This window comes from Gloeophyllum trabeum (assembly GCF_000344685.1).
Source record: "Gloeophyllum trabeum ATCC 11539 unplaced genomic scaffold GLOTRscaffold_00008, whole genome shotgun sequence".
Classification (NCBI taxonomy): domain Eukaryota; kingdom Fungi; phylum Basidiomycota; class Agaricomycetes; order Gloeophyllales; family Gloeophyllaceae; genus Gloeophyllum; species Gloeophyllum trabeum.
The window spans coordinates 304,109-318,025 of NW_006920417.1; the positions used below are offsets into that span (position 1 = coordinate 304,109).

The following is a 13,917-nucleotide window of genomic DNA, read 5'->3' on the forward strand; positions in this document are numbered from 1 at the left end:
TCCCTGAAATATACGCGAACAACGACCGTCTTCTAGCCGTTGCAGCGAACGTTGCTCACGACGCTGCTGGCCGAGCATCCCGTCGTGGTGGAATGATCCCCGCCGTAGCTCACTGCAAGAATATTCAGCGTTCTACCTGTCACGGCCCCGGCGGGTACTGTCGCCTCCTACAGCAAGGACCAAATTATCGGCACACATCGAGACAAGATCGGAGAGTCTTGAGTATTGCGCAGGCGAGAAGCCAGCGGGGAGCAGTATAAACTGCTTGGGCGCTCTGAAGGGACATGGATGCGGTCGATACTCTTGCTGGGAGCATGCTCGTATGCATCATGCTAGCGGCTATGTGAAATTGTCTTCGTTTGATTCTTAGACTTGTCCCTGCTGACGCCCGTTGCCAGCCTATATGGAGTAAATACAACTCAGGCCTTTCTGTATTATCAAAGATACCCAAACGATCGTTTCGCATTGAAGACGGCGGTATGCCTACTGCGTTGAGCTGCTAAGTCTCTACTGACGATTTGCTAAGGTTGCATTGGTGTGGTCAGTAACTTGAAGTTCAGTGTGTACCATGCCTTTGGTGACGAGTACATCCCAGGGCATTGGACACTGTTCACGTTGTATTTTGCTTGGATTACATTTACATATATGTCATCGAACATTTTGGAGATCAAGGATTCATGTTAGGCATTGACTGGTGAGTCTTAGAACATACCGTTCAGACCCTCGATTCCAACCGAACATCTACAGGACTGCAGGAGTAAGATCCGTCCAGTAAATGCCGCAAATACCATTCTAACTATGCATGGCAGGTCACAGTTGTTTTGCAAGTATGCGGTATGATCTAATCTTGGTCGTGATCAAGCTCACTTTGCCCTGTAGTTACTAATAGCTGCGCTGGTGCACGGGTGAGAGCGTTTGAGTATCACTAGTCTCTGAGACTTACCAGGAGACGACAGTTTCTATGTGAGGAGACTCTGGATTGGTGAGGCTCTCCATATTTGAAGCCTTAACCGTGTTGATGAATCGGTATAGTCAGCGGCAAAAACAGATTCTTGACTGCACTTGTCGTAAGTCTGATTACCGAGTATACGTCTATCGCGCTCAAAATACATTGCCTGCGCCCATCGCAGGGGTCGCTCGCCTCGATACGATGTGGTAGGTTATCGTTATTCGCTGAATCCCGCGTTCTAACGGTGGGCTGGGGTGGTGGAAGTTTTTGGCTTAAGTCAGTATTGTAGTCTGAATTCACTCTAACCATATCCCTGACACTATCAGTGGAATTAAGTCTCGGCAGGACTCAGGTTCGGCGCATATGCTAATGAATATGCAATCGTCTATGATGCCGACGCTCACTGCTTTCAGTTATCGGTATACACGATGGAGCGCGTTTCATAGCCACGAGCTATCCTTGGTGAGCTAGTCTTTACCCGCGCTCACTGCCTATTTCACCTAAAATGTGATCCCAGGCGACTTCTGCTGTGACTCTGTCCAGTGCAGTCCTGGCGGATGCCCTCATTCTTTTCTGTTTGGTGTATTTCTTGGCGCGTTCACGACTAGCTTTAGATCCGTAAGTGCATCCGGGGGAGTCATACAGAGCAGTGCTCTCAATTGCAACTGTAGATACGAAGGCTACGTTAGAGTATTTTCGGTCTACGTTGCAAATCCAGGAGTCTTTACTAGGTCAGCTGCCTCTACACATGCCTGTTGATGCCGACTGAAGCTCGGTAAAGCATGTTCTCTGTGGCCGCTCTCGTCATGGTGAGCGCCAATTGACGTGATAGGATCACCGATCTAACAACATGTCCTAGTTCCTGGCGTATCCTTCAGGTTACATATGGCTGGGACTAGTGGAGTTGCAGAGCAAATGTAAGCCTCGCCCGTATCTCCGGAGGCATGTGATCTAACCATGGCTGCGCTAGTCTACGTGTATGCCTTTCTTACCGGGTAAGCGGGAACAAATATTTTCGGTCTGTCCATGACTGACTGACTGCCGTTAAAGTCTCAATGACCGGGCCAGAATTTGGGACGGCAGTACACGATCATCTCGCGTGTCTACTTGGGGCTTTTGGAGACCTACTATACCAACAGGAAGGGCTACCGATGTGAGGATAGCGCTGCTGAAGCATACCTTGCATATTGACACCTCATCCAGACAAGAATTGGGACGCATATTGCAGAGACGCAGATTGACGAGGAGATGGTGCGTGTTGTACGCCTCAGTCGGAAGTAGACCTCGTCTGAAGCTCGAGTTCCGCATCTCAGGGCATAGATAGCTACGAGCTATCGCCTTCCGGTGCACAGGAATCTACTACAGCATGTACGGGGAGCGACCGTTTACGTCGCTCTTGCTCGAAATGAGCAGCATATATAAAGGCGAATAATCAAATATCCGTAAGCTGCATTCGGTGGGCCTGGCTAGAGATCGATGAGGGACCCATACATTTCTCAGTCTTGCCCGCAATACACACGTCTTCACGGCGCTCGAATGAACGCAGCCCTCCAGCGCCTTAAACCTTTGCTTCTAATTGACTTCCCCGTCCCATGGAAACCCCGAGCTTCGCCCGTACACGCCTTTGCGATGGCACCCCCTGGAGGTATGATTGCCCGGACGGCGATCTTCCCGATAGGCTGGGCCGCTCGGAGGGTGTTGGACTCCGACGCACCTGCGTAACGCTCATGAACACGAACACGAACTAATCTGTCCAACTACGCCTTCCATTGAGTTACAAGGTAATGTCTCCATCTCATGAGCCAAATTCAAGGTCACGCGAGCTATCCCGGGACGGTACATTCGGCGGGCATGGCCTGATCGTTTGAACAAACGCAAGATGCGGGGACATCCGCCTCGCTAGACTCTAGAGCGTATGCGCCCCCATCTGTCCGATAGGAATAGACACCGCTTCTGCACTTGACATAGCCATCATCTATCAACCTTCTTCACAGATATAGCGCATATCAGAAGCCTCACTCAGAGCATACCCAATTTGTCGCTCCAATCTCCTGTTTACCGGACCATGGGCAGTACGGGCGCTCGAATAACAATAAAATTATGGGGTACACAATACAGTATGTACACCAGTATCAACGTTTGTAGGGTATTATAGTAGGCCGCAGGTACAATGGTTGGCAAGGGTGATTGAGACGCCCGCTCTAATAACAAAACACATCGACAGGTTACAAAGCTTACAGACAACATCTGGACGGGCAAGTGAACTTGAAGATCACTAAAGGCAAGGAATGTAAGGTTGACAGCGAACCAGGACGGTGGGATACGAGATGTGATGCGGAGATGATATGTTAATGCAGAGATGACGAAGGCGGCAAGGGGAATCGAGATGTCAAGCATCTCGAGACCATGGGGTGCAGATGAGAAAATATGAGGAGGCGAGGACTGGAAAAGAATGGAAGTGTTCGTGTTGAACAGCTGAACAACAATAACGAAACAAAGACATGAAGACAATACCACGGTCTGCAAGCGCAGATTTCGAATAGGTGAATCGGAAATGATAACGAGTGGACTCTGAACCAGCAAAAGCTTGAATTCGGACATGGGAAACAGACAAGCGGGGAGTGGCTAGGACAGCCGGAGAGGACATCGTATACGTCGGAACAGCAGCACGGCAGAGCAGGAGAGTCGTCCACAGCAAGGAACAGCAGCGACAGCATTGAGCAAAGCGAAGCATACATCCGCTAGCGCCCGTCTGGGATAGCAACGACGACCCCCACCAGGATCCAGGCAAGTGCGGCAGCGATAGCAGCGCTTCGGACGACAATCTCCCACTGAGCCCGAGTCACAACGGGACTCCAGATCTTGGTCAAAGGACTGCCGAACGCGGGTACCTTTCGCTGGTATTGTAGTCGAACCTGGGGGTTCAAAGGTCTGGTGGACGCCGGGGAGGAGGGAGTTGTTGACTGGAAACCGAAGAGGGACGACGGCGTGGTACGTTTGCTGACGCTTTGCGCCGGGAAATTTAGGGGAGCAAGAGGAGCGCTGAAGCTGAATGGACTATCCATGCCTGCCCTCTTCTCCTCTGCGTCCTTGCGCTTCTTCGCGTCCTCCCGGGACTTGACCACGCCAGTTCGTCCAATACACCATTCTTGCAAGCGGGCCATCAGCGTCCACCACTTCCCGGTCTTCCCGACAACTTCCTTCTGAACGCTCACGACGTCCTTCTTCCTGGCCCTCTTCTCCTCAGCGCCGGGCGTGCGCATCAGATCCCTCTCGGCAGCATCGGATAGAGGCAAACTATAGGCGTAGGGGTGTCGTGCTCTCCTCGGTGGCAAGCCGTCAAAGTCGAAGACGTCTTCCTTCCCACCAGAACCACCTTTACCCCAACGCATGCCTCGCTCGACGCCCATACCCAGACCACTGCCGTCACTATCCCAGAGGCCGCTCAACCGACCCTTTTCCATGTCGGCCATGTCGTCCCAGTCGCTTTCGAGCTCCCACGCCTGGATGAAATCGGCTGTCTTGCCGTTCGCCTCCCAATCCTCTGCGTGCTCATCTTGAGACTCGGATAGTGCCCGCTCTCGAGCGGCGAGTTCCGTCTCAGGGCAGTAGGTAGCGGTCGCGGGGCCTTCAGCTGGAGGGTTCGGGTCGTCGAATGCTTCGGAAACATGAATCCTCGGATATCCTACTTCATGAACGCCGGTCATCCCGCTGATACATGAAGAACCGGAGGATGTGGAGGGTCGGGAGAGCTCGACCTCCCTAGCTTCGCTGATGATGATGGCGGGTTGTGGGGGCAAAGGAGCAACCGCAGGGAACGGAATCTGCACCCTGAGCTTTGGTTGTGCTTCCTTCAGAGAGTCTGTGACCATCACACCACCATTAACCTTTGTGCGGCGAGGCAAAATTGTAGCAGGAGGTCGCGTGATTGGCTGAGGAGGGGTGACGCGCAGTTCTTCGACCTCTTGCTGCTTCGGGCGCAAAGCCAACAAGTCCCTGATCGCTCTCGTTCTGCCACTCTTCTCGCTGGTAAACGATAACGTTGGGCTCTTCGGACTCTTGGGACTAACGGGGCCGATGCTCAGCTGACCGACACTGAGCCTACTCTTGAGACTAGTAAGGCGATGAGGATAGTTAGTGGCAATGACTGGGTGCTCCGGGTGAGGTTGAGGCTTTGAGATTGATGGCCGGGAGAGCTCAAATTTACGGAGCTGGCGAAAGTCGCCAAATACATAGATCATCATACACACCTGTCATCAAAGACATATCAGCACTGTATGCTGGCAGGTCGTAGAGCAAAACCAAAACGACTCATGGGAGAATCACGACGTAGATGCTACCCCCCCGGTAACACAGGCGCATATAGGGACAAAAATGGGTAGGACGAATACTCACACCATGTAGACTGGCAATTACGATGGTCAGACCCAACCACAAGCCAGGTAAGGCGGCGAATCTCATCCATCGTACCCACCCCTCCACAAAGCTCGCGACCCAGATGGGCAGACTGCCCGCAGTAGCAATAGTGCAGCCTCCGACGAGCCCACATAGCCCTCTGTTTGTGCCGACATTAGAGTATGCAGCGAGGACGAACCTATCAAGGGACGCGCGGAGGGCAGTCATAGTGATCTGGTTGAGGTCGGCAAAGATGGCTGGGTCAGGATGGGAATACGTGTATGACGACTGCTGAGAGGGGTGTGGGCTGAAGCAGCCGAAGCCATGGGGAGAGGCAGGCGAAGTCGGCGTCGTATGGAAGGGAGCAAGAACGTCGGAAGCCACGTTCAGCTCGTAAGGTGCGCCGGGGGTAAGAAAAGTTTGCTTTGCGCGGTGATAGAAAAGGGCAAGAGAAGGGCAGGGGTCGGCTGGACCAGGCGAAACATGGTACTCGAAAGCAGCGAATGGAACAGGACAGTCGGAGTCTTCAGAGTCAACGGAGAAGGTGGGCGACGCAGTCCTGTTGGCGGACTTGGCCTTGGCGCGGACAGCCCACTCGTTGTAGCGACGCGTATACTCTCGGAGCCATAGTACAAAGTACCTGCGTAGCCCCACGATTGACAGATCAAGTCAGAGGGACGCACCTAATCATGATCATAGAAAGCACGTACAGATTCTCCGGGGCATTCTCGACAAACAACAACCACTCCTCGAAATCCTTGAGGCCGAGAGGCGGCAAATGCTTGCGGTTAAGGACGTCTTCGAGACGAATCTTGAAGAGGGGTGTGACGCCGCAGGACCTGACCTTTCCGACTGCGGGGGGCGGGTTGCAGAGACGGTCGGGGAGGGAGAGCAGATACTTGATGGAAAGCCGGATGGTGCGAGGCTGCCTCTGCGCAGGCCTCAACGCCGTGGACGACGACGAGGGAAGCATCATGGCGGGGGAGGGAGGAACAGCGGAGGGGGCTTGGGACGGCGGCGAGGGACGGAAGTAGGAGCGAGCATGGCTAATTAAAAGCAGCCGGAACGTGTATAGGAGAGACCTGTCAAGCTGGATTGGAAGCGAGCAATGAGGAAGCCGAGCACGTCCCAATTTATCGCGGACGAATCGGGCTGATGGGATCTTGTGCGATCGTCGACGCCTTCTCCGCTCTTCTCCGCTCTAACCCTTTCTGGTCTGCGCCCTCGCCCAACGTCGGCGCCGACGTCTGCAACATAGGCTGTCCTTTACCACAGACCTCCCGAGGGAGCCTGGTGGCCCACCCTGCTCTGAATAGCTCAAGCGCCAGGCTTAGTATCACCGTCTAATCATTCTTGGAAACAGACTTGCCATACAAGTGTCTGCCTACCGTACTGAGTACTGGTCGTCTCCTGTCTAGCCACCACTCTGCCTCTACCCTTTCTCTTCCTTATTACGATCGTCGAGAACCGCCACATAAGCGTACTGTATGCGCTCATCACCCACATATCGGGACATGCTCTGACGCCGACAGCAATCGAGAGTCGCAGCCGACACTTCCCCATTCTCGGCAGGCTCTCCTCACGCTCCCCACTAAACGTCAATCCAACCATTCCGTCCCGGTGGCGGCATCGCCAAACGCACGCCACAAAGCCTTGTGGACCGAAACCGCTCGCTACATTTGTGTGAAGTACCCAACCGCTCTACATCCTGACATGTTTTCGGCGGACCAAGACACGACATGAAATCAACTCAGAACTCGGCGGCGGACGAAACAAACCAGACAGAGCACGCCTGCCTGTCTTCTCTGCGACTCGCCTCGGCGGACCGGACCAGAGCCCGCTCTTGTGTCTGCCCCCATACCTTCCCGCCAGTCATTTGGCAACTAGATCTCCTCATCCTCGTCCATCCCTCCAGAGCTGCCCAAATCCGTAACCTTCCTGCGCATCTGGGCGTCCTTCTGTCTCCACGCCTTCCTCCGGATTTGCTTCCATGTCCCGCGGGCGCGAATCAGCCCTTCTATCGCTCTGCCCCGGTGCGCCGGCGAAGCCCTCGGACATCCTCGTAATCATTTCGCGACCAACTCAACGTCGGGTTTATCCTCCCAATCTGATAACTACCACGACGTCCTACTTTGACGGAAGTCACCGGCGTCGATCATCAAGGCGTATTCCCCTTCACAGTGCCATCCCGAACGAAGGCGTCAAGACTGCGATTTATCAGAATCTTGGTTCTTGATACATCAATGCTTCGTCTTGGAGGAATCAGGATAAATGAATTCTCGATCTTCCGCTGACGCGCTTACCCATCGTCTGGAAAGGCCGTCTATAGCCGGTCAATTACTCCACGGTGCCGCAGGGGTCTGCGACGCCTATGAGTAGGTGGTATATAATCTGGACCTCTGCTGGATTTGTACCAATGACGATTCGTTCATGACTCGTCGAATGAATGATACGCGCTATACATCCTGCAACGAATAGGACAAGGATAGACTACCTGCTCTTCCCGGACTCCATTATGCGATACCTTCGTATTCCTCGCGCCTAAATTATGGGCGTGCAAAAGTGACCATGTAGGTCAACTGGGAACACTGAATTCTGCCTGAGACGTGGATTGCAAACTTTGAGACGTGGATTGCAAACTTTTTTTGTCTGATCCCAAGAGTGCTCGTACGGCCTTCCCTGAGCGCTTATTCACTATTAGCAATTCCATCTTTTGGATCTTTCATATGCATTGCGTGCATATATATCTGTCGCCGTATACTTCCCATGCAATTGCTAGTCAGGCGCTAGACGCTTTCTATTCTTCATATTCCGCTTTCTCATTGGACTGGAACTATCACGCACTCCTTCAGCGGAAACCCGACACGCCCGTTCCCCAACTTATTCTATTCCAAGCCTCCTCGAGGCTCGATAGAAGTGCTTGTATGAACTTCACGCATGCGCAATTTAACCAAACGCACATACGATCCCCCCAGCGCCTACGAGGTCCAGACAGGTCTGATTCTTCGAATTCAGCAGGATTCCACCTCCTTTACACGCCCAAATCACGAATTCAGTGTTCAAGCTAAACATAGTCAACTCTGTGTATTGAATGCTGAATGTTCCCCTCCCAAGGCGCTAGGTACAAGGTTGCTTTCCATGCCTCCTGGACGTGAACCATCACCGTCATCTCTTCATCTCCGGTTTATGGATCGTCATCTGGACTCACCGCCAGATAGGTCGGTAGGCGGTTTCGTGTTTTCGACGGGACGCACAGACACCGAAGATTCCCCGCACTCCGCGAGCATGTCACGACAGGTTTACAGGGCCCGCGCATTTCTTTTCGTTGCTTGGAGGGATGCGCTTGGGAGTCTTAAGATAGACTTCACGAAACAGATCTCCAAAGGCCGCGCGCAGATTTCAGCAGATATGTGTCTGAGCATTACGTTTGCGCAATTAACTGCCGTAACTGCAGAGGCGAACGCTATGAAGCTACGACATAGACCATAAGCGGCGGGCGATATTTCGAGCGCAGTCCGAAGACAGCGCAGGAGCCTTCGGGTTGTGTCGGTGAACATATGCAGACGGGCACAGACACCCGGGTCTGCTGCGATCCCGAGCGCGCGGGTGGTGGGCGAAGCTGATCTGGGCACGGCCAAGTCTGATTGGAAAGAAAACCAACGTCAGAGAGGGTGTCTTGTTCGGCTCCGTGCGGTAGGCGGGCACTGTGATTGGCTCGTGGCTGAGGAGGAGGACCCTGGTGTCCAGGTGTTCTGCGATTGGTCGGCGGATGGGCAGGGCATGGTAAGAGGGTAAGTGGGCGCATTGGAGTCCGAATCCACGGTTGGCAGCCTGAGAGCTGCGAGGGTCGCGGCCGCTATGGCTGTCCATGTCATTGCACTATTCGCGCGTGCATCGAGGCTGGTCAGACCAACTCTCCACATCCGGTCCGTACGCAGCCTGCTGGGGTCACGAGAGCGACCAGCCAGTAGCCTGATAACACAGAGCACAGAGGTGCCGGAACAGTGCCATTCTCCGACCGAGGAGCGACGATAGGAAAGTGAAGGCGTTGTGCGAACGGCCTGGAAAAACCCCGGGGGGAGGGGGGGACATCGGTAGGACAACATCTCCGAGCCTCTGTAGATATCGGTGACGTCCGCTAAAAGACCCAGAAAGCTACTTTGTTGACAACATAAGCGCGGAATTGGCTATCCTCGAAAGAACATGTGTATCTGTCATGTCCCGAGAATGAGTACGTACCACTCGCAGCAATCGGCATGATGCAGCTTTTCCCATCGAGTTTGTGCTATTGGTCAGTATCCCTACGTCGACCGCTGTCCCTTCTCTTGGTTTGCCCTGTATCCCTATGGAAGCGCTTGAGTCAAGGCTGAAGTCCATGGTCGGCCATGGAATCGATGTCAGTGTCTTGACCAAGGTGCGGCATCCAACCAGTCCCGCCATCGCGGCAAAGCCGGGCCGCTCACAGCAGGCGAGACTATGCTCAGATTCCAGCGATAGCGAACAGCCATAGCCAGCAGCTGCAGGCGAAGGGAAGGACGCCAGAGCGCGCGATGTGTAACCCATTGAAGGCTCGTTCACGCCTACAAGAGTCCGGCGGGGAGGGTCTCATATGTACTTGCTATATAGGTGCTCTGCTCCCGTGCTATCCATCGTCTTCTTATCGGCATTAAAATAATACCCAGGTATGAAGTCACCAGCACTAGCAAACTACAGTGCAGCGTCAGTAGTGCTCCAGGCTGTTGTCGAGCTCGTCACTCGTTGTGCCTGTGAGTAGTACTTACTAGTCGTCCTCGGTGGTCTGTCTCGCATACTTATCCACTGCAGGCCGGGACACGGAAGACAATATAGACTCCCCCAGGTAGACGTGCGTAGCAGCCAGGCCTCGTCATGTCTCTTCCCCTTCCCAGCGACAACCAGCCCTACTGGGATATCTCTGCGTTGATGGCAGGGCAAGTGAATATCCCCGCTCACTTCATGATAGCGAATGCTCCCAACCCGTCCGAAATCATCGAAGCCCCCGCCCTAGCATTCCTCCTGCGGAGCCAGTTTCACCCCGACGTCAACATGATCTTTGACCTCGGCATCCGCAAGGACCTGGAAGGCTACCCGCGCCCCGTCTTCGAGCGGAGCGTTCAATTCTTCAAAGCCAAAGTCGAGCAGGACGCTCTGGAGGCTGTAGAGAAAGGGGGCCTGCGGGCAGACGATATCACGCATATTTGTCTCTCGCACTGCCATTGGGATCATATCGGCGATCCCTCCAAATTCCCCAAGGCCCAGATTATAGTCGGGGGCGAGAGCCGCGACTTGTTCAACCCGGGTTATCCAGAAGATCCCAAGTCCTGGTTCGCTTCGGACCTGCTACCACCCGAAAGAACTATATTCTTACCACCAACCTCCGATGCGTCGACCCTTGACACCCAAGTGTGGAAGCCACTCGGACCGCTGCCATACGCTTACGACTTCTTCGGCGACGGCTCCCTCTATCTGGTAGCCGCAGGCCCGGGGCATCTCCCCGGACACATAAATGCCCTTGTACGCACGTCTGCGGATGGCGGGTGGGCGTACCTTGGCGGCGATTGCGCCCACGACTGGAGACATATAACCGGAGAAGCAGATATTGCGGAGGGATCCCATAGGGATACCGCACTCGCTAAAGAGCACATTTCATACGTGAGGAAGCTGAGGGAAGCAAATCCGAGGCTGAGGGTATTACTGGCCCACGATAAAGGCTGGTACGAGAACGGCGAAGGCGAAGCTGCATTCTGGCCCGGTAAAGTCAAGTCTGCGTAATGTGGGTCGAATTAAAATAGTGGCGTTATGTACAAATGTGTGATGCAAGGTCAATGCAAGGTTCCGTGTGATGTAAATAAATATATGTATGCAATGAGATGCAGATACCCAAGAAGAAGGTAAGGGACATTACAACCAAGGAATCCCTTGTCTTTGTGCTGATTCCTTCATCAGCATTCTGAGGTCGTAGATATGCTCTGGTCGACCTCTCCACTCCCCGTCCTCGTCAGCGTCCCCCCAGTGGAACGTGTGCATCGTATCCACCTCATACCCTTCCGCCCATTTTTGCCGCACGAATGTGGCGTTGAATGGGGGATACCATATCCACCACTGCGAACAGATAATCCTGTCTCAGTACGTGCTTACTGCGACGCAAAGCAAGGACTTACATGATCAACAAATTGTATCCCCTTTCCCTTCATGATCTCCACCGGGTCTTCCAATTCTTCTTTCCGGTCGAACTCACCAAGTTCGCCGACGACCAGGTGGACCGCTGTCGGTACTGCGATTTCCAAGAAACATTCCGTCTCGAGAAACAGACCCAACGTTTCGATGAACACCTCCCGATATTGTCCTGGGATGTACAGGGTATCCGCGGAGCCGCCTATCAAGCGAGTCGTCCCGTTGGTGAAAAGCCGCGACATCCTGCTACGCATATGCTCGGGTGTACGAAGGAAGGCTGGGTAGCAGGCCTTGAGGCCGACGCGAGGGTCGCTAGAAACCGAGAGTTACATTCATGAAACAATACCCTAGCATGAGCAACGTACCCCCACCTATGGAATTGTTGTTGCTACATCAGTTATCGGGCTACTGCATCAAACGATCAGATAGACGTACCACCAATCAGGTCCCCAGCCTCGCCAACCCACTGTCCAATCCACCTCCGGGTCGGGTCCGACGACCACCGGCGTTGCATGCCTGTTTTGATCATAGTTTCCGTCCATCACCGGCGCCGAGTCATTCCTCACAGGCGGATCTTCCTGCACGCGGACGTTCGGTATGCGCTCCCCGGCACTGACGCCATGTCTCTCCTGCCGCTCCTCACTTCCCGGAGTTGTCGTAGTGACATTCGGAGGAGGACCGGTCAGGGCAGGATTCCAGACATATTCGCCCGCGAAGGAGTGGTACCAGAATCTCTCTTGGTCGAACAGAGTTAGCCGAGGCACGTTGAGCAGTGCGTCGAAGGGCGCCCAGAGATAGCCTTTGTAGCATGGATGTTGGGTCAGCGCGGTGTAGAGCATGTGATGCGCCATCTGGCGGTGAGGGATGAGCACTGATGAGAAGACGCAGAGAGTGGATGGATATACGCACTCGCCCCGCCATTTTGTAGTGCTTGGGATCAGACAGGTCCTCGTCAGACATGTACGAATCGACCACGACGTCATAAGAGTGCTTGAAACCCTTGTCCTCCCGACTCTTGGGACCTACGAACAGGATCTAAACTCGAGTACAACCAGTCAATATACCCATTGCAGCGAGAACGCTGATCATCCGTACATTTGGAAACCACTCCCCATACACATCCCTGTAATAATCAAGGTTCACGTCATACCTCGCATGGCTGAAAAACACAACCAGCAGGACATCGTCGAAGGCATGCAACCGCTTCTTCGCGGGGCCCCCGTGCCCGCTGCCAGGACAATGCGCGCAAGGCAGCGGCGGCACAGGCAGGGGCATGCGCGCGCACTTCGGCCGCTGAAACTCGGCCATGAGACTCGATAACGCGAGCGGTGCCTGCTGGTCGGGGCGGAAGTGAACCGAGGGGAAGGGCGAACGGATTATCAGCGCCAAAGTAACAACGAAAGAGAATACGGGCAGAAACAGCGGGGGACTGATGCGCCCTAGAATGGGGCCGTATGTTGAGGAAGGGCGATCGTTTTCGGGGACCGTTTTCTCTCGCTCCATCAATGCCCAGCACCCAAAGGCAGCAACGGCGCAGGCAAAGAGGATCCCAGGTTGGGATAAGAGGAGGCCGGCGTACAGCATGTACCCGGATATGTAGGCTAGGCTTCGCATGACCGTGAAGACAGACAACGCAAGGACACCCCATTCTGTATAATAAGGAAGGCAACATAAGCGTGGCTGTCAGCACATAATATCAAGAGTTCTTGCACATCTCACCATAGAGGATACACAGCTCTGAAAGGTCGACTCCGGCCTTGAATATGGGACGCAGGAGTTCAGGCAGCGGAGATGAGCGCAACTTCTGGTGGGCAGAATACAGAATGTTGCGGTCCATGTAGGCGGAAGGCGAAGGAAGCCCTGAATCTCGTGAGAGAGCTATCACAACCAGAGTCATGAAAAGGCTAGTCCCGAAGAATCCAGTGTTGATCGCGAGGAGGGAGCGGTCGTATGATTTGAATACCTGTGTAGCTGATCGTTCGTGCGGTCTAAAGCACTTATGCAACTCTACGTACCCAATCAGTAAGAACCAGAGTAATTGCTTGGTGTAATGCGTATGACGGTATGATGGAATAATGTCGTGATGTGTCGAAATTAGGGAGTAGAATATTCTACTCAAACGAGAGCATTGTTCAGAGACAGAATGTCAATTCTACATTAGCCTGAATGTACCTTGATTATGACAAATCCGCAGATCTGTCCCGGTGAAAGTGAGAAGAAGCCCTCGCAGATACGAGAGTCCTACCTGAAGCAACGCCGACAGCCAGTCGACACTGGTAAAAGATTTCGACCATAAGGAGCGCAAGAGAACAAGAGAGAGCAGGGGCAGGGCGGCTACTATTAGGGACAGTGCTATAGGATCGAGGAATATTCCAGCGATC

The 13,917-nt window shown here is 53.7% G+C and overlaps 5 protein-coding genes across 5 annotated transcripts; 2 read left to right on the forward strand and 3 right to left on the reverse strand.

Annotated features, from left to right (window-relative positions):
• Nucleotides 1-1,339: 1,339 nt before the first annotated feature.
• GLOTRDRAFT_129857 (uncharacterized protein) lies at nt 1,340-2,230 on the forward strand (the record flags this gene model as incomplete). The annotated part of the gene is made up of 8 exons (XM_007868606.1): nt 1,340-1,411; nt 1,467-1,567; nt 1,621-1,680; nt 1,731-1,758; nt 1,809-1,866; nt 1,920-1,944; nt 2,000-2,102; nt 2,153-2,230. 8 exons carry the CDS (start codon nt 1,340-1,342, stop codon nt 2,228-2,230), a joined length of 525 nt encoding a protein of 174 aa, XP_007866797.1.
• A 761-nt stretch (nt 2,231-2,991) lies between these two features.
• Nucleotides 2,992-6,349, reverse strand: GLOTRDRAFT_116384 (uncharacterized protein). Its single transcript, XM_007868607.1, has 3 exons — nt 6,055-6,349; nt 5,345-5,984; nt 2,992-5,199 (listed from the first exon to the last, which is right to left on the reverse strand). Exons 1-3 carry the CDS (start codon nt 6,318-6,320, stop codon nt 3,691-3,693), a joined length of 2,415 nt encoding a protein of 804 aa, XP_007866798.1. The 5' UTR covers nt 6,321-6,349; the 3' UTR covers nt 2,992-3,690.
• Nucleotides 6,350-10,231: 3,882 nt separating this feature from the next.
• Nucleotides 10,232-11,134, forward strand: GLOTRDRAFT_106212 (Metallo-hydrolase/oxidoreductase; the record flags this gene model as incomplete). Its single annotated transcript, XM_007868608.1, has 1 exon — nt 10,232-11,134. One exon carries the CDS (start codon nt 10,232-10,234, stop codon nt 11,132-11,134), a length of 903 nt encoding a protein of 300 aa, XP_007866799.1.
• GLOTRDRAFT_116385 (uncharacterized protein) lies at nt 10,955-11,566 on the reverse strand. The gene is made up of 2 exons (XM_007868609.1): nt 11,524-11,566; nt 10,955-11,464 (listed from the first exon to the last, which is right to left on the reverse strand). Exons 1-2 carry the CDS (start codon nt 11,554-11,556, stop codon nt 11,264-11,266), a joined length of 234 nt encoding a protein of 77 aa, XP_007866800.1. The 5' UTR covers nt 11,557-11,566; the 3' UTR covers nt 10,955-11,263.
• A 16-nt stretch (nt 11,567-11,582) lies between these two features.
• GLOTRDRAFT_77044 (uncharacterized protein) lies at nt 11,583-12,811 on the reverse strand (the record flags this gene model as incomplete). Its single annotated transcript, XM_007868610.1, has 4 exons — nt 11,583-11,848; nt 11,966-12,387; nt 12,446-12,571; nt 12,632-12,811. Coding segments are annotated over 4 exons (993 nt in total), but the record flags the coding sequence as incomplete, so codon positions are not given.
• Nucleotides 12,812-13,917: the final 1,106 nt, after the last annotated feature.

What these genes read in the sequence shown, in the direction of transcription:
- GLOTRDRAFT_116385 (XM_007868609.1), bottom strand. Translation starts at nt 11,556, where the DNA reads ATGAAGGGAAAGGGGATACAATTTGTTGATCAT. An exon ending in GGATACAATTTGTTGATCAT is followed by an intron (nt 11,465 to 11,523) that starts GTAAGTCCTTGC and finishes ATCTGTTCGCAG; the next exon opens with TGGTGGATATGGTATCCCCC.
- GLOTRDRAFT_116384 (XM_007868607.1), bottom strand. Translation starts at nt 6,320, where the DNA reads ATGATGCTTCCCTCGTCGTCGTCCACGGCGTTGAGGCCTGCGCAGAGG. An exon ending in GAGAATGCCCCGGAGAATCT is followed by an intron (nt 5,985 to 6,054) that starts GTACGTGCTTTC and finishes GGGGCTACGCAG; the next exon opens with GTACTTTGTACTATGGCTCC. An exon ending in TAATTGCCAGTCTACATGGT is followed by an intron (nt 5,200 to 5,344) that starts GTGAGTATTCGT and finishes CTTTGATGACAG; the next exon opens with GTGTGTATGATGATCTATGT.